The following is a 26997-nucleotide window of genomic DNA, read 5'->3' as shown; positions in this document are numbered from 1 at the left end:
TTTTTGAGAGAAGTAACTGAGTTGGGTCCTGTTATTAATTCATATCTGTAGCTAGTTTCAAAGATGAACATTTGCTACAACTCTGTTTGGTGTCAAACATAGTTTAACCAGTCAGAACTAAAAGTGTACCAAGCATAGAACTGGAGGCAGTAACCAAGGAGCTAATTGTTCCTCACTGAAAGATAGATTAATATAGCGTCTAATGACAGACACTTAGCATGGAAGGGCATGTTGATTTAAATCTGTAATTCATGGATGTTTTGTATCAGAGTTATATTGTAGTCTACGGTGTTTTGATGTCAGTTTCAATTGTAATTTTAGGGACACTTCTAAAATAATATGGAGCATCCTCTGCCACTGGTCAGGATGAGACACCCACCTCCTCTGATAGACAAGACCTGACATCTACCTACCTATGTTGGAGGCGGAGACTGTGCACCTTAAAAAGTGTGTTTCCTGTTGTAATTGCAATAGTTGAATAACTGGATTGGATTCAGTAGTTCCTCCTCCAAGGTAGTGATCCAGCCTGGGGCAGAGTGCAGCTGTGTGCAGGGAGCACTTTGTACTTTGCTCAGGGGCACTTCAGTCGGTGGTGGAGGGGAAAGCGTTTGGATGGAAGTCACGTGATTTACAAGAAACGCTGCAGCAGAGTCGGCGCATGCGCACTCTGTCCTTCCTGTCAACTCCACCCTGTCTCAGACTGAGAGACTGAACCAACTCTGAACTCTCAGTCAGGACTCTGCAGCCTCACAGCTCCACACACACCAAGTGGAAACAGAAACTTGTGGATTTACTGATCTAACGTTGCTTCTCTGATATTCTCTGAAACTCCCGGCGGACTTTAACGGAAGCAGACAGAGAACATGTCTGCTGGAAGATCTGCGTCTCTCTGCTGGACTCTGCTGTCAGTCTGTCTGCTGGCTTCTTCCTCTGCAGGTCAGCTCAGCTCTACATTATTCTCTCAGTCTTGTTCTTCATGCTTGGAGTTTTCCTCTGCTCTATTTCACTCACACATTCAGGTTGCTTTAAATCATAGACTCTTTATAAAATATAACAGGGCTCTCAAGTTTTGAACTGAGTTCAGAGTGAGATTTTGGCGGCGACGGCAGGAATTTGGTTGGGGTGGGGACGGGGCTTAGATCTGATAAATGACACAAATTCGCACAAATAAAAATATTTATTTAATTCAGCATTTCTTAGTGCAGGTGTTTGTGTCTGATAATGTCTGAGCTTATCACTAATATGGTATTACATAATTTAGCCTGAGCCTTCAAGCAAAGCAGAGCTTTTTTTTTTTTTTTAAACTCATCTTAAGTTGATAATGTCCTTTCTGGAAGTTGGTCTCAACTTTGTGAATAACGTTAAAGAAAAAACTAAGCGGTGGCCTAAGAGAAAAGCTCTGTGAAGAATGTGTCCTGAACTAAGACTAAAAAACAAGCGTCAGAATAGCTGCTGAAACTAGCCGGGATTCAACTGGCTAGCTAGGCTAGTTCACACACTGGTCAACTGTTAGCTAACATTAGTGATTATCAGCTGCATGAACACAGTATTCCCCAGCAACAAAAATCAAATGATGAGATGACTTAGAATCCGTGTATCAGTCGTTCTTTCTATTTTCAAATGACAATCAAAAATCAAAAAAATGAAAAAGTGACTGGTTATTTGTTATTTGTTTTTTAATCTAACACAAAACGAAAAAAAGGTTGGTTTTTCATGTTTCAATTTTAGGCTCACATAAAAAATACGAAATGGAAAAACGGGACACAGGACTGAATTTGATTTTAATATTTAATTGGTTGGGTTTACGTGACCCGGAAGTTTTGTATTGAGTGAGATGTGACCATTGACTGTATATACTGGATGTGACTCGATGTCCTTTTCTCAGCGAGCGTCTGAACCGGGAAAATCTAAATCTTGCCCGGATACAGCAATGCTATTTTTTGATTGGCTGTTCAGTAGCTATATTCTTTTATGTGATTGGCTAGTGCGTGATAGGCTCCTTCTGAACTCTACGGGAACGCGCTTGATTCCGACCTGTTCCACTGTTTTAAAAAATAGCGGCGCACCTTGGTGCGCGTTATCCTGATAATTTATCTGCGTGAGAAATACAAAGTGTGGCGTGTGAGCGTGTGAACGGGTCGAAATGCGTGTGTCTCACGCCCAATGCGTGAGACTTGAGAGCCCTGAATATATTGTTACGAAGTGCTCCTCAAACCATGTGGAACTAACCCTGGTAGCTGTTAATTTATCAATTTATGCTCCACCTATTTTATCGAGTCACCCAGATCTTAAAGTGGCTCATGGCATGCCGCGGCATTCTAGTATCATGGGCAGATTCAGTCTGTGCTGGGGGATGATCATCAGCATGCCACTTGAATGAGCATTATTTTCCATTAGCCATGAGACCACTTTTTGATCTTGGTGCATATGAATCTGATATACATTCATTGGCTGATACATATAACACGGTGGCCAAGAGAAATCAGTGCACTTGAAACTGATTAAGACATCCTCAAAATAATAGCAGTGTCTTTTTCTGACGACACTATAAAATAAATGATAATGAATGATAAAATAATCTAACTAGATCCTTACCCTTTGGCGACTTTAAGAAACACAAGTTAATGTTATTTAACTGATAACTGATGAACAATAGAGTAAAATGATGAGTAGTCTTGTCTGTAAAACTGTGCTGCCTTAAAATGTTAAAATGTTAAGTTAAATAAGTTAATAATTGAGCAGGTTAAAAGTCTAAAAAAGTCTATATTTCTTGGTTTAGAGCAGGGGTCGGCAACCCAAAATGTTCAAAGAGCCATATTGGCCCAAAAAAACAGAAACCATACCTGTCTGGAGCCGCAAAAAATTAAAAGCCTTATATAAGCCTAATATGAAGGCAACATAGGCTGTCAGTATATTAGCTATATAAGCCTACTATTAAAATGACTAAGTAGGGTACAAATACAAAATGAGCATTAATGACTAAATGTTTATTTTCCCTGGAGCGCATCCTGGAGAGAATGACGCACCACGTGACTACGCTGCTGTACGATATTTGGTGCTTCAAGTTTAACTTCCATTACAATATTGATGTTTTATGTTTTGTTGCATTGATTAAATTATAGAAATACACACACACAGAAATACACACCTATCACACACCCCCGTTTGTTTACAACAGCCACCCGCCTGTCACCGTGCTGCACTGTGTCTCGCAGGCTATGACGCAATTCTGCTATTTGGCAATTCTGAAATTCGGTATTTATTACATAAATTTTTACAGCATAAGAATGTTTGTGTCAGGTTTTCCCCCAAACAATTTATTCCAAAAAGATGGCGTACCAAAAATAAAATGTATCTTCCATTGGCACTTTACATGGAAAAAGAGAAATGGAAACGAACTAACATTTATTAAAAAAATTATGAGTTAAATTATTATTTATTTATTTATTAGTATTTTTTTTTTGTTGGAAAGATTGTTTATTTTAAAAAACATCAAAAAAGCCCAAAAAAATTAATTCTTTTTCCATTTTCACACATTTTTGAAAAAGCTCCAGGGAGCCACCAGGGGGGTGCTAAAGAGCCGCATGCGGCTCTGGAGCCGCGGGTTGCCGACCCCTGGTTTAGAGAAACCGCGTCAGAGTGAGCGCTCTTTTCTTTAACTTCCAGCTATGTTGTGCCGTGTTGTGTTTATCTGCTGCATGCGCGGCTGAGTCAAGTTAGCTCAGAAGAGCAAAGCAGACGGCTAATCATTATTGTTGAAGTGTTTTCGACGCTTTTGCCTTGGAAAATAATTATCTTTTTACGGGAGAAAAAATAACAAAGAGGACTTCATTAAAGGACGAGAAAAGTCCAGCCTTGTTGTTTATTGAAGGACTTTCATTCGTTAGCTGACTGTCTAGCTGTGCACAAGCATACGCACTGCGAGGGCAGTACAAAAACCATAGACATATATACGTAAAACCTATGGGTTAAATTTCTCATCCCTCTGTAACGTACAGGTCTGGAAGTATAACGTTATAGACAACTTAGATAACATTAGCCTAACTGTGTGTTTCACCTAGGGATGTGCGATATTTCATCGTTTAAGATATATCGTCAAAAACACTCCCCACGGTAAGAATATGTCATCCCGCGATAAAAACGATAAATTTCCATAGATGACGTATATATGTGCGCGACACACTCACAGTCCAACACGTATGGAATATTGATAAATTGACAATAGCGGAAGGCGGAGCAGATACGCCGGGCAACGAGGAGCTCGTTCCTAAACGAGGCTCCACCTCCATTATCTTCAACTGGTTTGGTTTTAAATGTCTGACGTGGAGCAGCAATTTACAACATGCAAGGTTTGCAAACAAATAGTGCATACAAAGGACAGTAACGCCACTAAAACACAGCTCAAACCAGAATATGAAGAAAATGTGCAAGAAGCAGCGTCGACTTCATCCAAAGCCTCCGGTATTTTTTTATTTTTTTTGATTGATTGATTAAGTTTATTTAAGTGTCAAACACCATGGTGCCCAGCCCACATGGGCTTATTAGACACTGAAGCAATAATTTACACAATAGTCTCCAGATAGCCACGTACACAGAGATACCCAACATAACACCACTAAAAATAAATACAAAAATAAAAAAGCTTGTTAAACTGGATATATACACACCGGTAAAAAAAAAAGAACAAACAAACAAAAAAAAAAAACTCAGACGAAACTTGCCAATGCACTACAGTCAAAAGGATTAGGCTGAATTGGTGTTTATTTATTGTCATTTTTATCGTTATCGTGATAAATAGCAGAAATTAAAATAAAATTTTTAGTCCATATCGCCCATCTCTACATCATAGGCATATCTGGGTCAGTGGAAATGGTCACAAGAGGTCTTGCGTTCATGATTGCCATGACTTCTGCCATGAAAGTGCTCAGGACTTCATGTGTGAGACGTGTTGGTCCTGTTTGAAGCAACATTGCATCCAGGATGCGCCTGGCAACTCCAATGAGCCTTTCCCAGGAGCCACCCATGTGGGAAGCATGAGGGGGATTAAACACCCAGGAACAACCTTTCTCCTGGAGGTACTTCCTGACTGTTGTGTCGTCTGTATTTATGTTGAGTTCTTTACAAGCTCCCACAAAATTCGTCCCTCTGTCAGACCGCAGACGTTTGGCTGGACCACGAATGGAGAAAAACCTCCGGACACCGTTGATAAAACTGTCTGTTGACATGGTTTCAATCAGCTCAATATGCACTGCTCTGGTTGACATGCACATAAACAGCACAGCCCAGCGTTTGCTGTCTGCATATCCTCCTCTTGTCCTGCGTGTCATAATGGACCATGGCCCAAAAACGTCGAGGCCGACAGTGGTGAACGGAGGCTCAGGAATAAGTCGGTCGGCAGGTAGATCGGCCATCTTCTGGTCCTCCGACCTCCCTTGCAGTCTGCGGCAGGTAACACATTTGTGAATGACAGCTGACACCAGACACTTGCTCCCAATTATCCACCATCCAGCTGCTCTGATAGCTCCCTCTGTAATGTGTCGCCCTTGGTGAGCTACTTCTTCGTGAAAGTGTCTCACAAGTAGTGTGGCAATGTGATGGGTGTGTGGAATGATCAGTGGGTGTTTTTCTTCTTTTGACAGGTCAGCACAAGAAAGACGACCTCCAACACGAAGCAGACCATCTTTATCCACGATTGGATTGAGCTTTTTGAGTGTGCTTTGTTTGGGGAATGTCTGTCTACCTTCAAGACATTTCAATTCCTTTTTAAAGACACTGTGCTGCACAGACCGGATAATCACAGCTTTGGCTTGTAAAAGCTCACTCATGCTGGATGCATCTCCAAAACACTTCCATCCTTTCCTTTCAGCCTTGTCTGACTTTCCTTTGAAGGATGCTGCAACGTGAATGAGTCTGGCTATGGTGTGATAAAGTGTTCTCCAGCTTGAGCATCGCTCGAAGTGTTGGGAGCCCAACTGTGACTCTGATGCCTTGGTTGCTAGAGTAGTAGCCTCTGGACGAATCTCATCATCAGCTTCAGGCTCAACAAGGGCGAAGATATTAGATTCGGACGTCTCCGCTGCCTTGTCATGATAGAGAAAAGCTGGCCCTGAGAACCAGCTGCTGTGTTGGAGTTGGCATGCTGGCATAAACCTGGTTGCATGATCAGCCGGATTCAGAGCTGTTGGCACATAGTACCACTGGTTGGGGTGTGTAGATAGCCTGATCCGAGTTACCCGGTTGGAAACATAGAGGTAAAACCTTCTTGTAGAGTTATGAAGGTAGCCAAGAACGATCTTGCTGTCAGTGAAGAACTTTACAGTGTCCATCTCGATGTCCATCTCATCACTGATCAGTTCGTATAGTTCAACAGCCAGCACAGCTGCGCAGAGCTCCAGGCGCGGAACAGTGTGGGCAGGACGAGGAGCTAATTTGGATTTCCCCATGACAAATCCGACCTGATATTGTCCCTCAGTGTCTACAGCTCTCAGGTAGGCCACCGCTCCTATGTCTACTGTGGAAGCATCTTTTTTAGACTTTTAACCTGCTCAATTATTAACTTATTTAACTTAACATTTTAACATTTTAAGGCAGCACAGTCCCCGCTTGATATAATTACAGTATATCACTCTAGATATAAACAAATTTGAAAGGGAATGCCTTCTGGAAACAACATACATTAGAGTTCTTTCAGTAGGTCTCTGAAAGAAGGACCACGACCTCTGAGACTGGCCTCAGAAACACCTTGGCTGTCCCGTCCTTCACAATCCGCACTTCTACTTTGCGGACTCTGTTGTCACCGCTTGGCAAAACCTTAACAATTAGGCCCATTGGCCATTCGTTCCTGTGGGCCTGGCTGTCTTTCAGCAAGACAACATCTCCTTCTTTGACATTCGGTTTGTCTTTTGTCCACTTTCTGCGGCTCTGTAGCATAGACAGATACTCTCCCTTCCATCTCTTCCAAAATGTGTCAGCAAGACACTGGACTTGTTTCCACTGCTTGCCATACAACTGAGCTGTGCCAAAGTTTCCACAAGAGGCTGAAACTGCACTCATCTTCTGAGTAAGGAGCATCGCTGGGGTTAGCACCATAGTAGGGATGTGTGATATTTCATCGTTTACGATATATCGTCAAAAACACTCCCCACGGTAAGAATATGTCATCCCACGATAAAAAACGATAAATTCCCATAGATGACGTATATACTGTATTTGCGCGACACACTTGCAGCCCAACACGTATGAAATATTGACAAATTGACGATGGCGGAAGGCGGAGCAGATACGCCGGGCAGTGAGGAGCTCGTTCCTAAACGAGGCTCCAACTCCATAATCTGGTTTGGTTTTAACCCCTTAACGCCTGAATTGATTTTTCAGTTATATAAAGAAATGAAATATTTGTATTTTTGCTTACCACTCTGGCTGGTCCTACGAGAAACTAGTGCTTGCAAAAGGTTCCTAGGAATTTTTTGAATGTGCACAAACCGACATTGGAGTATTACATGCGTTATTTTGGCTGCAGTCTGAATGGAAACAGTGCATCACAAATTCGCGACACTAGGCATGAAGGGGTTAAAAATCTGATGCGGAGCAGCAAATTACAACATGCAAGGTTTGCAAACAAATAGTGCATAAAAAGGACACTATCACCACTAATTTGTTCCACCACCACAAACACAAGCACAAACCAGAGAAAGACAGAAAATGCGGAACAAAGTAGAAGCAGCGTCGACTTCATCCAAAGTGTCCGGTAAAAAAACAACAACTCAGATAAAACTTGCCGATGCGTTATAGTCAAAAAGATTAGGCTGAATTGGTGTTTATTTATCGTCATTTTTATCGTTACCGTGATAAATACCAGAAATTATCGGGATACATGTTTAAGTCCATATCGCCCATCTCTATTACACATACATCATGATATATCATAGATAAATTGTCTTGTGATGAACAGAGTATCTCAGAATCACTGTATCATGATACCATCGTTATCATGTACAAAACTCTATTGTCATGGGGAGTACACTAGAGTTGTATGTTGCGATTTTTCTTTCCTCACTAAGTGCTGCAAAGTGTCCTCCTTTTTTGTGTTGTGGAAATGGCCACCCTATCGCTGGACGGCAAGGACAGGAACTGGGTGGCGGCCAGGAGGACACTGTGGCGGCCGTACAGGGAGCGTTGGCCACACGGCATTCTCTACAAAGGGCCCTGATCTAGCTACAGGAGGCAACCAGCCTCCCCTCCTAACACGTGGATCACAAAGTCCCCCTGGCTACTAGGGCTGAACGATATATCGTTATCGTATCTATATCTAGATATGAACCTTCATGATATTAATATCGAAGAAGCAACGATATAAACGATATAGACCAATGACAAACATATGAGGGCGGGAGTGAGGGAGACGGAGACTGAGACGCACACTACAGAGCTCACACTACATACACAGCGGGGAAATTAAAAAGAAAGAAAGTAAAGTGAGCGTGGAAGATAATGCGGCCGGTGGCGGTGCAGAATAGAGGGTGACAATTTTTCGGGACTCCTGCGGGAGTCTCGCAGAACGGGAGTCAGTTTCACTGTTGGTAACGTGATAGGGACGGGATAGAGCAAATAATCAACGGGAGCGGGACGGAGCCGGAGATTAAATTAAAAAGTGACGCTGCAATGCGGTGAGTGTGCCCAACTTTAGACAACAACATAGGGAGCTGGACGGGATTTGGGAGTCTTTCTCTCGTGATTTTGCGGGACAGGATTTTTGTTGGGGGGCAGTCACGTGATCGGGATATGACGGGAGTATTTTTGTGGGCATGGGATGGGAGCGACAATTGATTCCCGTGTCACTAGTGCAAAATCTGATTTGGTGCCAAAACATAAATCATCTTCCATTATTTGGAGGTATTTTGGATTTAAAAATGATGATGTAAACCAGAGCGAGGTGTTGTGCTGGTCGCTTGGCGAAAATTGCGACGAAGCAAGATAGGCCAAGAAACATGTTTCACCACCTGAAACATGTTCCACCACATGAAACAACACCATCACGTGCTGCACCAAGAGTGTATTGCAATGAGAGAAACACCGGGGACTTCTCAGTCATCCCAAAAGAAGCCCAATCAAAGTTTGATTGCTGATGTGTTCAGTAGCGTTACACCGTATGATTCGACGTCCACCAGACATAAACACATTACAGACGCTATAACATGATAGGTAGATAGGTCACTGGCAGACTTTAAGTGTGGTCCTGTACATGGTTGCTCAGGTTGAAGCAGAGTTTTTGTAGGTGGATAGCTGCGTCTCTTCCGGCATAAAAAGTTTACATTGCCTGATGACATTGTTGTCATTCGCGGACTTCAACTCAAAGGGATTGGCCTCACTTTCTCCGTGCGTGTCTCTCTGTCCCAAATTCGACCCTTCTCCATCAATACACTTCTCCATCATCTTTTAGCTAGCTCCTCTGTGTCACTACCGTCTCCACGTTTCTGACCTTCTGGCGCTGCAGTTGTCCAGAGCCAATCAGATGGACAGTTAGTGGCACGCAGACGTAGTGCAAGTTCATCTATTTTTATTTTATTTAATTTTTTTTACTTTGTAACGGAAGCTATTTAAAATGTACTTAAGTAAAAGTAAAACTACTGATTTTAAAAAGTACTCAAAAAGTACAAGTACACAAAAAACTACTCAATTACAGTAACGAGAGTAAATGTAACTCGTTACTTTCCACCCCTGCTTATCAACTGTCTCTCCCCACACCATCCCTCACAGCTGCACCACATCAGTAATTAAGGAATCCTGCTCCTGACGTCACCCACCGGGTCTTTCCTAATGTCACCACAATATTAATTGGCTCTTGTCTCGCTTGATTAGTAGTGTAAGAGTCGGTTCTCGTTAAGTTTCGTTTCTCTGCCGGCCGAGTGAGTGGCTGCTGACTCTGGGTTAAGCAGGGATCCACGAGCTAGTGTTGTGTCGTTTGCGAATGATTCGTTCCAATGAACGAATCTTTTGAGTGAACTTACTGAATGGAATCACTTCATGAACTGATTCGTTCTTTTCTCAGTTCAGTTGAGCTCAGCCGTGAGCGTGTCGGGCAAGAGCGGAACTGCCCGAGTTCTGTGACTCACTCGGGAATCTTCGGCAAAGCTTGCGAGGCGGGGGAAGGGACTGTTGATGCCTGAGTAAACGTGACTCCATAGACCATAGGTCATTAACTGGCGGACCGCGGTCCGAGTCCGGACCCAGAGATAATCCTGTACGGACCCGGAGCTATAATCTATTTTATACGGTAGATGCATTTTACGGGATAGTTTTAACAACCGAGCGCAGCTTTTTTTTTTAAATTTTTTTTTTTTTTTTACTACCAATGCCGTTGTAAACACTAGGAAATGAATTGACCAATCGCGTACAAGTTAAGTCATCCCACGTGATGCTTCTCAGCCAATCAACTCTCGGCATTCCCGGCCGTTGACAGCGGCAAAGTCAAAAAAAAATGACAGGACAATAGAGAGACAGAAAGAACGATAAAGAAAGCAATACACAGAGAGAAGACGATCAGAGGAGTGATTTGGAGACAGGGAGAGGAACAAAGACGATTAACACACGGTTGGAAGAGTCTGGACCAGGGAGAGAAACAGCCGCTCAGGGAGTGAGACGGGGGGAGAGAGACGAAGACGGTGAGATAAGTGAGTCGGGATCAGGGAGAGAAACACTCTGAGACGGGGGGAGAGAGACGAAGACGGTCAGAGTCGGGGACGACGGAAAAAAAAAACACACACACACAAATGGCCCTGTCAAAGAAAAGAAAAGTTGATACCGAAAATAGAGCTTTCAATCCGGAATGGACGGACTCGTTTCTGTTCATTCTTCCCTCAGGCAGCACAAAACCGCTGTGTCTGATATGCTCAGAGACTGTAGCGCTAATTAAAAGTGGCAATGTGAAGCGCCACTATGATACTAAACACAAAGATTTCGACAGAGCATATCCTCTTAAGTCTGACCTGAGGTCGCAGAAAATAAACAATCTCAGAGCCCAGTATGACCAGTCCACCAGGATCTTGACCCATTCATTCACTGCCCAACAATGTGCTCATGAATGTTCCCTCAGAGTTGCTTGGATTTTAGGTCAACACAAAAAACCATTTACTGATGGGGGGGTTGTCAAAGAGTGCATGAGTGCAGTGGCTGAAACCTTATATGAAGGAAAACAAAAAGAAGAGCTGTGTAACAAAATAAAGCAAATACCTATGTCAGCATCATCAGCCACAAAGAAAAGTGAAGTATTAACACAGGATGTACTAGCCCAGCTGAATGAAGCCATCCATGAGGCACCATGTGTAGGCCTGGCTGTAGATGAGTCCACTGATGTGTCTGACAATGCTCAGTTGTTAGTTTATGTCAGGTTCTTCAGCAAAGACCAGAAAACGCAGATATTGATACACACTAATGCAAGGACATGATGTTCCGGACCTTTGCTTGAATAAATTTTTTCTGACTGGACCTCTTTGCGTTTTAGTTGAATACCCCTGCCATAGACCCTTTTTCTGTTTGTACACATTGATGACGTAGAACGTATGTGCGCGCATTTTGGCAACGGAAGTATGGCGGAGTTAAACAGCTTGTCAAGCTATGCAAGGGGATTATCAACTAAAGATCGTAAATGTTACCTTAACAAGTTGACTTTGACAAATGGTGTCCGACTTCCAAATCCGTGTTCTATTAACGAGTGGGTTGATGACGTTAAAAAGTGGCCGAATATACAGTGGCCAGATATATATATACCTATTTAATGAAGAAATCGAGCGTGTACACCAGAGAGAAATGACGAGCCTATAAATCACTGGATGCGTATGAATACGTTGTCTGTGGTCATGTACAGAACGTCAAACACCATGACATAGACTCAGAGTTTTGTGTTTTGAGATCAGAAATTCTCCCTAGTCAAAGACAAGGACACAAGACAACAGTGTATGAGGCTTGGGTTTTAATCAACCAACGAGAAAACTACGTCCTCGCAGCGAATTGCACTTGTATGGCAGGTTAAATAGCATATTATTTCTGTGTTGTGGGCTTAGATAACAGTTCAGAGCTCTATGATATACATAGCTGTTATGTAAAGATGAATTATGCTTTTGTGTTACTGTCCTTTCAGCTGGCTAATACTCTCCTTTCCATGTCAAAAATCGTATGCCTTGCCCTGTAACTTTCTCATAACCAGGGTTTGAAACATGAACAACACAGTGACAACAGGTTTACATTTATTTATTCATTCACATTCATTCATTTTACAACAGCTTTACATTTTCTGCTCGTAGTGTGTCAAACTCCTGTCGAAGGTTGACATAAACCCTATTCGCACGGGACTAGTTTTACCTGGGGACCTCTGGTAATTTGTAATAATAGCGGAGGTCGTCTGTGATCTTAATCCTGTGCGAATCGGCCATGTCTGTAAATTCAGATTCAGAAAACTTTATTTGTCCCCGGGGGGCAATTTAAGGCACAGTAAAGTAAAAATTAGACCGAAAATTACCTTCCCTATTTCACGTAACACAGAGGTGATAATACTAATCCAGTGCGAATCGGCATCCCTTTGATTTGGGGGTGTGTTTTTACTTTTTCAAGACCTGTGTTTGATCTGCGGCTTTTTTTCTGGCTCTTGTCATTTAAGACTTATGAAGGATGTGCTGTAAATCAAAGTTTGGACAGATGTAAGGGTACATCATGCGACAAAGGTGGAGCTGATTTAAATACTGACAGGTCATTCGTAATTTCTTTCCCGGGATCAATAGTCTCATCATGTTTTATTTTTAAATATATATATATATATTTTTTATTATCAGTTAGAATTCGCAAAGTAACTAAAGCTGTCTCTGACCTGCAGAGGAATGAAGCAGAAAGTAGCAGAGGCATAAATATGCATAGTAAATTAGAGTAAAACACAGAGTTTGTTTATCCCGTGCGTAGGGGGGTCGTTTCTCACATGACGTCGTGCAAATAGGGCTATAGTCCTCCTGAAGTTGACTGTATCTCAGGTTCAGATCATCGTACTCTCTCTTTGGAACTGGGATATCCTCTTCAGCTTTAATACAGAGAAGTGAAAAATTTAATTATTGTTATTATTAAAATATAAAACACAAACACATTTGTTTAGCCTAGCAAGCTACTAGGCAAATCTAACGCCAGCTTATCAAACTTTAGCTGCATTTGATTATTATTCTATATCATACAGACAATCACTAATGTAAACAAGGCTTTCCCATAAAATCAAAGAGTAGGCTCGATAGTGTTATAACCTTACCTGATATAAAGTGGGCGCTGCAGACGCAAGCATTTTTGATTATGTCCTCATTCCAGGCCACACGTTTAATCGCCTGCAGCCACAGACGCCGCCGGTTGCTCTGAAATGCTCATGATTCTGTCGGAATCCTGTAAAACTTTAGTCCGCCGGTGGAATATCGATCGTACAACCGTATACCCAACAACCAGACATGTTGATGCTAGGACCAGTTTGTAAATGCTTGCTAACCAGTTGCTACCTCGTGTTTGTCAGTCAGAGCTGCTGGAAAACAACACCACTTCCGTTGCCAAAATGCGCGCGCACATATTATATGACGTCGGCTGAAAAATGGTCTATTTACAGCTTAATATACAGTCAATGCTTAAGAAGACACCATTTGTCAAAATCAACTTGTTAAGGTTACATTTACGATCTTTAGTTGATAATCCCCTTGCATAGCTTGACAAGCTGTTTATCTCCGCCATACTTCCGTTGCCAAAATGCGTGCGCATACGTTCTACGTGTACAAACAGAAAAAGGGTCTATACTGAGATGCAAATCTGGAGTAGGGGCAAGATCTTTCGATGACAAGGACAATCTTTCATTTGTTTGACACTTGTAAAGTATTTATAATAGTTTTAGTTTGCCATTTTGCCTTTCATTTATTATTTCTCACTTTTATTATTTCTTGTTGTCATTTCAGTGCAATAAAACATATTTAACAACCAGACAGTTAGTCACATACTGACAGGCTGGAAAAATACACGCACATAGTGTTCGGTCTTCGGTCTATATTATTGCACAAGATGAGCATCATATTTGCATTAGACCTACAAGGGAATACATAATATAAAACATTAATAATTTAGATATTTGAAGTTTTAAAAAGTAACAGTGTTAAGTGTTGCCAGTAGAGGGCGCACTTACTCATTGTATACATTTACCTGTTGTACGTGTGGACGTGATGTCACCACGTCCACACGTACCACAAGTTCACGGTTGCAGGCAGGTACCGCGAGAATACGGTCGCTAAAAATTTTTTTTCTCTGTTCATTCTTAATGCAGATGTAACCTCCTGTGTTGGCCTCAATAAAATGTGCCTGAAGGCTAAATAGAAAAGACCGAGTCAAGCTCCGCTTATTCTCCACCACGCAGAAGATGCTGCACGACCAGCAGCTCTGACCACGAACAAACAGAATCTCAGCTGCAGCGTTTTTTGTTTGTTTGTTTTTTTATTTCACCGCCTTTCCTAGTTTCCAATATTTGCTTAACTCCGCAATATAAAAGAAGGAGGACTCGCGTTCACGTTTAGTGAACGTGCTGCTGTTATAGTGTTGTGTCACTCCCTACACACAGAGAGGTGAGTCAGTCTGGCGATTCCCGTTCGCACTGCCACTCATGATTTGCGAACGTACTGAAAGATTTGTTCACGAATCACTAGGTTCGCGAATCTAGCGAATCTTGCAGCGAATCGCGATTCACGAACGTACTGTAAGATTCACTAGGTTCGCGAATCACTTAGTGAACCTAGAATCAGTGAATCACTTAGTGAACCTAGAATCAGTGAGTCACCTAATGCAGTGTTTTTCAACCACTGTGCCGCGGCACGCATTTTGACTGACAGGGTCATAAAAATCCCGTCATAATCTATTTTTATTCTTCACTTTAATTTTTTAAAATGATAATAAAGACATATTCAATAGCATTTAATTTTCATTAAAGTTTAATTAACTTTAAGTACTTTTTTTCAGAACAGTATTGACTTTAAATGGTAACAAAAACGACAACAAAAGTTTCGGCTGCCGACACGTCTTGTCCATACTCGGAACGGGACTGCTAGCGTAAACAGCTCTTAGACGGTACCGTAGGGTTGAAGTGCTTCGGTGGTATGACAATTCCATTTTGGTAGCCGTTAGCTGCATAGACATAGACCATTGACTGTATATACTAGACGTAGACATACGGTTAGCCGAGCTCTGACGTGTGCATCAGTAAAATCGGTGTACCAGGAAATCGTGCACCGACAAAAGTTCTGCGATGTTTGGAATAAAAACTGCGATGAGAGACAAGAGCCAATTAATAACATCGCTCGCCACCAAGTGGTCAGGGGTGTGAATTGCAATCTGTCAAAATGACGGATGGCCTTCAGATTTTTCCGTCACGTTTAAAAAAAAAAAAAAGGGTCAATGACGGAAAATATTCGATTAACGCGACCCCTGCTGAGTATATATATATATTTATATAAGACATTTTTCTTTGCGTTTATTTGATTTCTTTTCAAGACAATTTGACAAGAATGACTTTATATTGTTTTTTTAACATTTTCGGTTGGTTGTGTACCTTGTGATTTTTTCAATGAAAAAAATGTACCTTGGCTCAAAAAAGGTTGGAAAACACTGACCTAGTGAACCTAGAATCAGCGAGTCACCTGGTGAACCTAGAATCAGGTCAGAGGTCAGTACTGTAGATACAGGTCAGAGGTCAGAGGTCAGTACTGTAGATACAGGTCAGAGGTCAGAGGTCAGTACTGTAGATACAGGTCAGAGGTCAGTGGTCAGAGCTGTAGATACAGGTCAGAGGTCAGAGGACAGAACAAGTCAGTAACAGATTCAGTCCGTTGTCTGCTAACTGGTACAGCGTTATTATGTCTTTGTATGAGAATCATAAGAAACATATTTCAGTATTTAGTGCTCTAATGCTTGTGACTTGAGCTTTTATTGGTCAACTATATGGACTGATGTAACTCCAGACCGCCGGGCTGCCGTACCGATACGCCGAGTGGTTGCCATGGCAACCACCGGATGTGGCCCGCAGGCCTTGAGTTTCACATATGTGCACTATGCAGTCAGAGCTCCTGCTAAGCACTGAATGATTCGGTGAACGAATCATTTGTACGAATCATTTTAATGAACTGATTCTAGTGATTCAGTACAGTCAAAAGAACTGCAGGTCCCATCACTACCTCGACCAGCGGTTGAGTCGGTTAAGTTTCGTTTCTCTGCTCATTGTGCGTGAGTGCCGTAGTTTGCTAGTGGTCAAGTCAGGTAGTACGTTTTGTTTCTCTGCCGAGTGAGATGTAAGATGCTTGAATGGTGCCGTTTATTGATTATATAGATTATAGAGGGGCCCACGCCGATGTTCTTTCAGGGGGCCCAGAATTCCTAGCAACTGCCCTGATCTCATTAGTCTGGAACACATTTACAATCTACAGTCAGTCTCCAGAACTGAAAGAACAAACTGATGAAGGCTGACAAACCACAATCATACAGTCTCTGGTGTCCTCTGGTGTCCTCTGGTCCAGTCCTGCAGAGACCAGTGTCCTCTGTTGTCCTCTGTTGTCCTCTGGTGTCCTCTCTTGTCCTCTGGTGTCCTCTGGTCCTGTCCTGCAGAGACCAGTGTCCTCTCTTTGGTAGCTCCTCCCACTGACTGATGCTGCATGTTGACCTTTAACCTCTCTGCTCTGTCTTGTTTCCTTCAGAAAAGAGAGCCATCAGAGCTGAACCTGGACAGACTGTCTCTCTACCATGTAAAGCTCTGAACAATCATCCTGTTACAGTTCTAGAGTGGAGCAGAACTGACCAGAAGGAAGAAGAATCAGTGCTTCTATATCGTGATGAGAGGTTTATTGCTGTCGACCAGCATCCATCTTATAAGAACCGAGTGGATCTACAGGACAGACAGATGAAGGATGGAGACGTGTCTCTGATTCTGAAGAATGTGAAGATAGAGGACAGTGGAACATACGAGTGTAGTGTTGAAACTAAAACAAACCACAGCATCAGCATCATCAGACTGGAAGTAGTTCCACCAGGTGAGTGAGTAGAGTTGACTTTGTGTCTTTGTCTCTGATCAGAGTTGAAGCTGCTTCCTGGTTGTTGATGTGAGAGAGAAAGATCTCAGATCAGATGTTGGACTTTTAGAAAGATGTTGTTGATGAGACTTTCTAGAAAACAGCTGGTCTGAGTGATGTGATCAGAGTGCAGTAGATAATGTCTGACAGCAGTTTGTTCTTCACTCATCAGCTACCTCACACCTCACACCTGCTTCTGTTGCTTCTCTGATCTTTAAAAACATAAAGAACATGAATCCTGATCCATAGCAGCCTCCTCCAGAACAATCAGCTGATGTTTCAGATCAGTTTCCAGCAGAACTCTGAGTGTCCTGCTGCTGTTTCTTGAGGACAGACAGGAGTTAACAATGCTGGACATCCAGCAGACATGAGCAACCCACTGTAGCAGCTGACCTCCAACACTCAGCAAACAGCAGGACTGTATCCACAGAGGAAGGACTCAGTGGAAGCTCTTCATTTATTCCTCTGCTCATCATTTTATGACCTAACAGCTCCAACACTGTAAAACACCTCTATTAGAAACATGACTGAATATTCTGTTAACTAGTAAAATGTGTCCTGAAGAAGAAGAGAACCACTAGGACTCTGATGAAGGCCTTCAGATGCTAAGTCTTCTTCAAACCACTGAGCTGTCTAACCCAGGAGTGACCTGGATGATGTGCTTTAGCTTCATCAGTCTGTACTCTGTCTGATATTTAGTGTTCAACAGGGAGTCTGCAGACTGTTTCTTCAGCTTCTTCTATGTTTAATGTTCAGAATATTCAGTAATCATCCTGCTTTGCTGTGGTCTTCTTGTTGACAGCAACAACAGATGTGGATAAAATGTTGCTTCATTCAGACTCATTGTTGGGACCATGGAGTCATTCATTGTGTTGTGTTAACACTTGGAACAGTAACAGTGATTATTATTGTTAATAACCATGTTATTGTCATAAAGCACAACAACATGTTGAGGCTTCAGTTTTAATGTTTGCTGCATTGATCTGTGTTTGACCTGAGGATGGACCAGACATGAGATGAGCTGCTGACATGAACCTTCTCTGTCTCTGTGTCCTCACAGTTCCCCAGTTTATCTCAGTGGAAGGGTATGAGGGGGACCAGTCTGTCCTGCTGCCCTGTGAGTCTCAAACTTCAGACCTGGACACCCCCAGAGTGGAGTGGATCCGCTACGACCTCAGTCCTTCAACCGTCCACCAGCGTCAGACAGAAGGTGATGACCTGAAAAACCAAAACCAGCTTTACAGCGACCGAACATCCATGAAGACTGACGCTCTGACAACTGGAGACTTCAGCCTGAATCTGAGGAACCTCCAACCGTCTGACAGTGGAACCTACACCTGCTCCATCACAGACTTTAAGATTGGACACCAGAGACTGAGAGATGTACATCTGCAGGTCAAAGGTCAGCAACAAACCAGCTGCTGTAGATACAGGTCAGAGGTCAGAGGTCAGAGGTCATGTTGTTCTTCATCTTTCTCCACAGAACCACCTCCAGTCTGGCCTAAAGTTCTCCTGGTTCTCCTGGTTCTCCTGGTTGTTCTTGGTGTCGTTGGGGGTCTTTTGTTTCATTTCCGACACTACTTCATGTCAGGTGAGTCTCTACTACTACACTACCCATAATGCTGATGGTAACATGTGTCCTGTGGAGGAGACTTGTTCCAGCTGCTGAAAGAGTTCAGAGTTCAAACAGCTGCTACAGAGAGCTGAAGAGAAACTTCCAGGTTTAGTTCCAGAAGTCAGAAACTCTTCATCAAACATGTCTGCAGCACTTTACAGGACGCTTTGACTAGTTACCAAGGAACGAGTCAGGAAGACATCAGGGACAAACGGAGACACAATCCAGCTCTAATCAGAAGCTCCTGACGTCCTCAATCAGGACCTGAGCTCTGAGCTCATGAGTCCAGGTCTCTCCCAGTCCCAGTAAAACCAGAGCAGAGGGTTAGGGTTCTTCCTCATCCATTCATCTGATTGGTTCCTCATTAGTTCCTGACTTCTTCTTTGGTAACTGCTCCAAATGTCCTGAAGAAGAAAACTGGTGTTCAGTCACAAACTAGTTTCCACTGGTTTGTGTCAGAGGTGTGACAGACGTCAGGTGAGCTCAGGTCACCTGGTTGATCCACGTCCTCAAACAAACTGAACACTGAGAGTCCTCCACCAACATGAGACACATAGACAAGGATGGACAGAGACGTCCTGTTACCATCAGAGCTGCTGCTGCTGTCTCTACAGCTGATGATGGGATTTGTTGTCCTCTCAGTCTACCAGGTGGAGGTGGATTCAGGGGTGGAGTCTGTCCAGCTGACCTGCAAAATCAAAGTTTTCCTGTTTATAGGTACGTGTAAATGTATTAGTATATTTACACGTACCTATAAAGTGGTGTGGAAGGATCGACAAGACAGGATCGTCCATGTGAATGAGAATGGCTCTGACCAGCTTGAAGACCAGAACCAGATTTACAGAAACAGAACGAAGATGAAGAAAAACCTGAAAACTGGAGACCTCAGTCTGACCCTGAAATACCCCACATATGGAGACACCAACACCTACACCTGCACCGTCTACAACAAGGAGGAAGGCATCCTGATGAAGAAAGAAGTGAAGCTCAATGTCAGAGGTCAGTACTGTAGATACAGGTCAGAGGTCAGAGGTCAGTACTGTAGATACAGGTCAGAGGTCAGTACTGTAGATACAGGTCAGAGGTCAGAGGTCAGTACTGTAGATACAGGTCAGAGGTCAGAGGTCAGTACTGTAGATACAGGTCAGAGGTCAGAGGTCAGTACTGTAGATACAGGTCAGAGGTCAGAGGTCAGTACTGTAAATACAGGTCAGAGGTCAGTACTGTAGATACAGGTCAGAGGTCAGAGGTCAGTACTGTAGATACAGGTCAGAGGTCAGAGGTTAACTGATGAACTGATGACTCTCTAACAGACTGATCAGCTGACTGACCTTAGAAATAATGTCCATGTTCTAATGAGTCCTACAGTAATCAGTCAGCTGCTGATCCAGCTGTGGTAAAGTGGGGGGGGGGGGTTATCTTCCTGAACATTAATGTTGTAAACATGTTACTGATGTCACATGATTGGACAGACACCAAAGACAACACTGTCTCTGTTCAATGGAGAATGGGACATATTTCAGACTGGAACCAGTCAAACATGTTTCACTCCAAATATTTCTCTTCAATGTGCTCAGAGCTGCTGCTGCTGTCTCTACAGCTGATGATGGGATTTGTTGTCCTCTCAGTCTACCAGGTGAAGGTGGATCCAGGGGTGGAGTCTGTCCAGCTGACCTGCAAAACCACAGCTCACCTGCCTGAAGACGCTAAGGTGGAGTGGAAGGACAGTGACAGGAAGGTCCATGTGTATGAGAACGGCTCTGACCAGCTTGAAGACCAGGACCAGATTTACAGAAACAGAACAAAGATGAAGAAAAACCTGAAAACTGGAGACCTCAGTCTGACCCTGAAATACCCCACAGAGAGAGACACCTACACCTGCACCGTCTACAACAAGGAGGGAGACATCCTGATGAAGAAAGAAGTGAAGCTCAATGTCAGAGGTCAGTACTGTAGATACAGGTCAGAGGTCAGAGGTCAGTACTGTAGATACAGGTCAGAGGTCAGTACTGTAGATACAGGTCAGAGGTCAGAGGTCAGTACTGTAGATACAGGTCAGAGGTCAGAGGTCAGTACTGTAGATACAGGTCAGAGGTCAGAGGTCAGTACTCTAGATACAGGTCAGAGGTCAGAGGTCAGTACTGTAGATACAGGTCAGAGGTCAGAGGTCAGTACTGTAGATACAGGTCAGAGGTCAGAGGTCAGTACTGTAGATACAGGTCAGAGGTCAGAGGTCAGTACTGTAGATACAGGTCAGAGGTCAGAGGTCAGTACTGTAGATACAGGTCAGAGGTCAGAGGTCAGTACTGTGGATACAGGTCAGAGGTCAGTACTGTAGATACAGGTCAGAGGTCAGTACTGTAGATACAGGTCAGAGGTCAGAGTTCAGTACTGCAGATACAGGTCAGAGGTCAGAGGTCAGTACTGTAGATACAGGTCAGAGGTCAGATGTCAGTACTGTAGATACAGGTCAGAGGTCAGCACTGTAGATACAGGTCAGAGGTCAGTACTGTAGATACAGGTCAGAGGTCAGTACTGTAGATACAGGTCAGAGGTCAGAGGTCAGTACTGTAGATACAGGTCAGAGGTCAGTACTGTAGATACAGGTCAGAGGTCAGAGGTCAGTACTGTAGATACAGGTCAGAGGTCAGTACTGTAGATACAGGTCAGAGGTCAGAGGTCAGTATTGTAGATACAGGTCAGAGGTCAGAGGTCAGTACTGTAGATACAGGTCAGAGGTCAGAGGTTAACTGATGAACTGATGACTCTCTAACAGACTGATCAGCTGACTGACCTTAGAAATAATGTCCATGTTCTAATGAGTCCTACAGTAATCAGTCAGCTGCTGATCCAGCTGTGGTAAAGTGGGGGGGGGGGGGGTTATCTTCCTGAACATTAATGTTGTAAACATGTTACTGATGTCACATGATTGGACAGACACCAAAGACAACACTGTCTCTGTTCAATGGAGAATGGGACATATTTCAGACTGGAACCAGTCAAACATGTTTCACTCCAAATATTTCTCTTCAATGTGCTCAGAGCTGCTGCTGCTGTCTCTACAGCTGATGATGGGATTTGTTGTCCTCTCAGTCCCCCAGGTGGAGGTGGATTCAGGGGTGGAGTCTGTCCAGCTGACCTGCAAAACCACAACTCACCTGCCTGAAGACGCTAAAGTGGAGTGGAAGGACAGAGACTACAGGAAGGTCCATGTGTATCAGAACGGCTCTGACCAGCCTGAAGGCCAGAACCAGATTTACAGAAACAGAACGAAGATGAATGAAGACCTGCTGAAAACTGGAGACCTCAGTCTGACCCTGAAATACCCCACAGATGGAGACAGCAACATCTACACCTGCACCGTCTACAACAAGGAGGGAGACATCCTGATGGTAAAACAAGTGATGCTCAGTGTCAAAGGTCAGTACTGTAGATACAGGTCAGAGGTCAGAGGTCAGAGGTCAGTACTGTAGATACAGGTCAGAGGTCAGAGGTCAGAGAGCTTTTCCAGCTCCTCCTGTTCTCAGATCAGTTCCAGCAGCAACAAGCTGTTGGCATCAGTGGAAGTAGAGAAGGAGCCAGAGCCAACAGGTGAAGCTCTCAGAGATATCACATCCTTAATGAGCATCATGAAAGCAGAAGGAAGTTTATCAGAGACGGCGGCTCACAGCTCTGTTCTCCTGACAGATCAAGAGTTGATCATTCAGAGAAATCCTCTGCTGCTCAACAAGTGACAGAGCAAAGATCAGGTTGATATGAAGAAGTTGACAGAGCAACACACACTGATAGTGACCTGTTGATGGCTTTGACTGGATCTATACTGGAGTCAAATATTCATCAGCAGTAGATGGAACTGGAATGAAAGCTTTAAGCTGAACTGTGTCCTTTAGTTGGAGGTCCAGAGTCACAGGAACCAGACAGCTTTAGTTTGTTGTGTCTGATAAAGGAGTCACTGCTCAGGACGTCCTGGATGGTGATTGGTAGAAACCAGAACTCACATCAAGACTCTGATCATCTGCAACACCTTTCTAGATCTCTGTCCTGTTCCTTCTGCTCTCATCTGCTTCTGTCCTTCAGCTTTCTCTACAATCATTCAATAAAGCCATGAAAACCTGCTGCTGCTGCTGCTGCTGCTGTCTCTACAGCTGATGATGGGATTTGTTGTCCTCTCAGTCTGTCAGGTGGAGGTGGAGGACGGGGTGGAGTCTGTCCAGCTGCCCTTCAGAACCACAGAGCTGCCTGAAGACGCTAAAGTGGAGTGGATGGACGGAGCCATGAAGGTCCATGTGTATCAGAACGGCTCTGACCAGCTTAAAGACCAGGACCTGTATTACAGAAACAGAACAAAGATGAATGAAGACCTGCTGAAAACTGGAGACCTCAGTCTGACCCTGAAATACATCATAGAGAGAGACAGAATAGAATACAGATGTAGCGTCTACAACAAGAAGGAAATGATGCTGAGAGAAAAAACAGTGCTGCTCATTGTGAAAGGTTTGTTTGTTTGTTTCTTTCTTTCTTTCTTTCTTTCTGTCTCTCTTTGTCTCTAACTGTCTTTGTCTCTAACTGTCTTGTGTCTCCTCTGCAGACAGAGTCCAGGTCCAGGATGTAACGTCTCCTCTGATGGCTGAAGAGCCAGTTTGATCAGGTTGTTGATCTTTGATTATTGATCAGTGAAGGATCTGATGGACGATGGATGAAGAGAGGAGGACTCTTTGTCAGCTCCTAGTCCTGGTCTGAAGACGCTTTAAGGATCAGTGTTGATCAGCTCTGTGTTATGGCCCAGTGTGATGACCTCGTCCTCTCTGTTCACTTCTGCTAACTGACCAGTACAACCCCCTGTTCTGTTCTGGTGCTCCCTGACCCCTGACCCCTGACCCCTCCCCTGACGTTGGACCAGTTCCAGTCTGCTGTCATCACATCCTCTGGTTCAAGGTTCAGTCAAACTAACATCCTGGGAGTGTGTGTCCTGTGAGGAACATCTCCCCATGATGCTAATCTGACTGTTACTGATGGTTACTGGTGCTGGTTCAGTTCTGAAGTGAGTGTCGTCAGGATTTCATTTTCCTCTGACTAGAAAGAGCAGGGAAGGTGACTGAGTAGCATCCACCTCCCACTGCTGCTCCTTCTTCTACCCTTTAAGAACCGTGGACTCCTGCTACTCCCTCTACTTCTCCAGATGTTTTTATTCCTCCCTCACATCTGGGCCCGTGTGAGCCGCTTCAGCTTGGTCTGGTGCATTTCAGGATCATGTATCCAACATTGTATGTTATTTTTCTATTAACGTGCTGATTGCTTTTTTAATGCTTTTCTATTCTGCTGGGAGGTTTGTGTGTTTATTGAAGCACCTGAAGAAGAAATGAGATACTAATCCTGTCAAAGAGTCCATCTACAGATGGAGTGAAGGAGCAACATGTAGAGCATAGGTCATTAACTGGCGGACCGCGGTCCGAGTCCGGACCCAGAGATAATCCTGTACGGACCCGGAGCTATAATGTATTTTATATGGTAGATGCATTTTACGGGATAGTTTTAACAACCGAGCGCAGCTTTATTTTTTTATTTATTTTTTTTTTTTTACTACCAATGCCGTTGTAAACACTAGGAAATGAATTGACCAATCGCGTACAAGTTAAGTCATCCCACGTGATGCTTCTCAGCCAATCAACTCTCGGCATTCCCGGCCGTTGACAGCGGCAAAGTCAAAAAAAAATGACAGGACAATAGAGAGACAGAAAGAACGATAAAGAAAGCAATACACAGAGAGAAGACGATCAGAGGAGTGATTTGGAGACAGGGAGAGGAACAAAGACGATTAACACACGGTTGGAAGAGTCTGGACCAGGGAGAGAAACAGCCGCTCAGGGAGTGAGACGGGGGGAGAGAGACGAAGACGGTGAGATAAGTGAGTCGGGATCAGGGAGAGAAACACTCTGAGACGGGGGGAGAGAGACGAAGACGATGAGATAAGTGAGTCGGGATCAGGGAGAGAAACACTCTGAGACGGGGGGAGAGAGACGAAGACGGTCAGAGTCGGGGACGACGGAAAAAAAAAACACACACACACAAATGGCCCTGTCAAAGAAAAGAAAAGTTGATACCGAAAATAGAGCTTTCAATCCGGAATGGACGGACTCGTTTCTGTTCATTCTTCCCTCAGGCAGCACAAAACCGCTGTGTCTGATATGCTCAGAGACTGTAGCGCTAATTAAAAGTGGCAATGTGAAGCGCCACTATGATACTAAACACAAAGATTTCGACAGAGCATATCCTCTTAAGTCTGACCTGAGGTCGCAGAAAATAAACAATCTCAGAGCCCAGTATGACCAGTCCACCAGGATCTTGACCCATTCATTCACTGCCCAACAATGTGCTCATGAATGTTCCCTCAGAGTTGCTTGGATTTTAGGTCAACACAAAAAACCATTTACTGATGGGGGGGTTGTCAAAGAGTGCATGAGTGCAGTGGCTGAAACCTTATATGAAGGAAAACAAAAAGAAGAGCTGTGTAACAAAATAAAGCAAATACCTATGTCAGCATCATCAGCCACAAAGAAAAGTGAAGTATTAACACAGGATGTACTAGCCCAGCTGAATGAAGCCATCCATGAGGCACCATGTGTAGGCCTGGCTGTAGATGAGTCCACTGATGTGTCTGACAATGCTCAGTTGTTAGTTTATGTCAGGTTCTTCAGCAAAGACCAGAAAACGCAGATATTGATACACACTAATGCAAGGACATGATGTTCCGGACCTTTGCTTGAATAAATTTTTTCTGACTGGACCTCTTTGCGTTTTAGTTGAATACCCCTGATGTAGAGGATGGAATGGCTCTAACTGTGATGGAAAGGTCAAAGCTCCAGTAAACCCTCCCTCTCTGTGTTTGTCAAGCTGATGATGAACGCTGTTTGCTGCACTCTTGTTGTCCTGAGCTTCTTTGCAGAGCTTTGATGAATAAAATGAAGCTGAAAGGATTTGCTGGCTGCTTTCTTTTCTGCAGTCTGAGAATCTAAAAGATGTTCAATCCAGAGTCTAATCTCTCTGAGTCCAGCTCAACCAGTCCCACACAAACTACAACTACAACAACACAGCAGCAGTTTTCCAGGTAACGTCAGGTCAACAACCTGCAGAGGTCACAGTCAGGTCTTCAAATAGTCCAGCAGTCTCTCATTATGTCCTCAGTTCATCTGGAACAGTTCAGAGTGATGTCTCTCTTCATATCTAACAGAATAATATCATATCAAATCCTAAATCAGGCCTGGTTTCAGTTGAATGATGTCCTGCTTGTACAACAGAAGGAAGAATATTTCAATCAAGCTGATAGAAAGCCTGTAGGCCTCCAGACGAGCCTCGCCCTGGAACCAGAGAACAAAATGGAGGGAGGAGTGTTTTCAGAGCGTCTCTGGTTTCAAGCTGCAGTCGCCTCCTCCCCCACCGTTGGAGCTGAATGAGGAAGTGGTTTTATCAGACTGAGCTGAACTCAACCATGTCTGTGACGGCTGCAGTCAGTGTTTGTCGTCCAGTTCCATGTTGAATGCCAACCTGGACTGGCTCCTTTCTGGCAGCAGCAAGTTCAAAATGTTGATGTGAGTGAGAGCAGGGGAAGTCTGAGTAGAAGTCATCTGATGCTGGTTTAGAAACAGAGCGGAGAAACCCAAAGCCACAACACTGAAGACCATATGTGCTGGTTGAGAGTAGAAATGGATAGAAACAGGTTGAAGAAGCTGCTGTTCTGTTCAGTCTTCTCATGATCAGGGTCATGATGTTGCTTTGTCAACAGGAAGTAGAGACAGTTCCTGGAAACAAGTCTAAAAGTGTCCGAGCTGCTGAAGCTGCTGCTGATCACATGTTTGACTTGATTGATATTAAACAGCTCTACTAAGTATTCACAGACTAAAATCTAGACTAGACGGGACTCTGGCCTCAGGACGTCCCCGTTATCAGTGAGCAGCAGGTTCAAAGAGGAACTCAGAGATCAGACTGTGTTACTGTTTGAGTGTCTGCTCAAGAGTCAGTCCCTGGAAAGTCTAATATTTAGTCACATTCTGGTGGGTTTCTCTGCTCTGGGATTCAGGGGATTTCACTGCAGTCGCTCTGAAGCACTTTTTAAAAACTCCACAGAGTCTGAATCAAGTCAAGTGGAAAGTTTTCATGGTCATCAGCACCTCCCCCTCAGTGTGAACCAGGAAGAACAGAGCTGTTCCTCTTTAACACAATCAACTGGAAAAGGCTAGAAAGACTTTCCTCCTGTTCATGTGGCCAGAAGAATCA

General features: G+C 43.6%; 2 protein-coding genes across 2 annotated transcripts in view; both read left to right on the top strand.

Moving 5' to 3' along the window:
- Positions 1 to 26997, top strand: part of LOC311492916 (uncharacterized protein) — a gene marked incomplete at both ends in the record, with an annotated part of 225698 nt that overhangs the window by 19595 nt on the left and 179106 nt on the right. The gene's annotated exons all lie outside the window — the stretch shown is intronic.
- LOC311487432 (uncharacterized protein) lies at positions 531 to 26604 on the top strand. The gene is made up of 9 exons (XM_084543699.1): positions 531 to 936; positions 16740 to 17072; positions 18172 to 18513; positions 18595 to 18702; positions 19369 to 19725; positions 20355 to 20669; positions 21820 to 22146; positions 22900 to 23220; positions 23315 to 26604. Exons 1-9 carry the CDS (start codon positions 864 to 866, stop codon positions 23368 to 23370), a joined length of 2232 nt encoding a protein of 743 aa, XP_084399825.1. The 5' UTR covers positions 531 to 863; the 3' UTR covers positions 23371 to 26604.

The sequence above is a fragment of the Chelon labrosus genome (genome assembly GCF_963514085.1).
Source record: "Chelon labrosus genome assembly, chromosome: 1".
Lineage (NCBI taxonomy): Eukaryota > Metazoa > Chordata > Actinopteri > Mugiliformes > Mugilidae > Chelon > Chelon labrosus.
This window is presented reverse-complemented; position numbering and strand designations above follow the sequence as displayed.

Excerpts from the sequence above, each read along its gene's own strand:
- LOC311487432 (XM_084543699.1), top strand. The coding sequence starts at position 864 with ATGTCTGCTGGAAGATCTGCGTCTCTCTGCTGGACTCTGCTGTCAGTC. Across the intron at positions 19,726-20,354 it reads AGTGAAGCTCAATGTCAGAG|TCTACCAGGTGAAGGTGGAT; the intron begins GTCAGTACTGTA and ends TTGTCCTCTCAG. Across the intron at positions 20,670-21,819 it reads AGTGAAGCTCAATGTCAGAG|TCCCCCAGGTGGAGGTGGAT; the intron begins GTCAGTACTGTA and ends TTGTCCTCTCAG.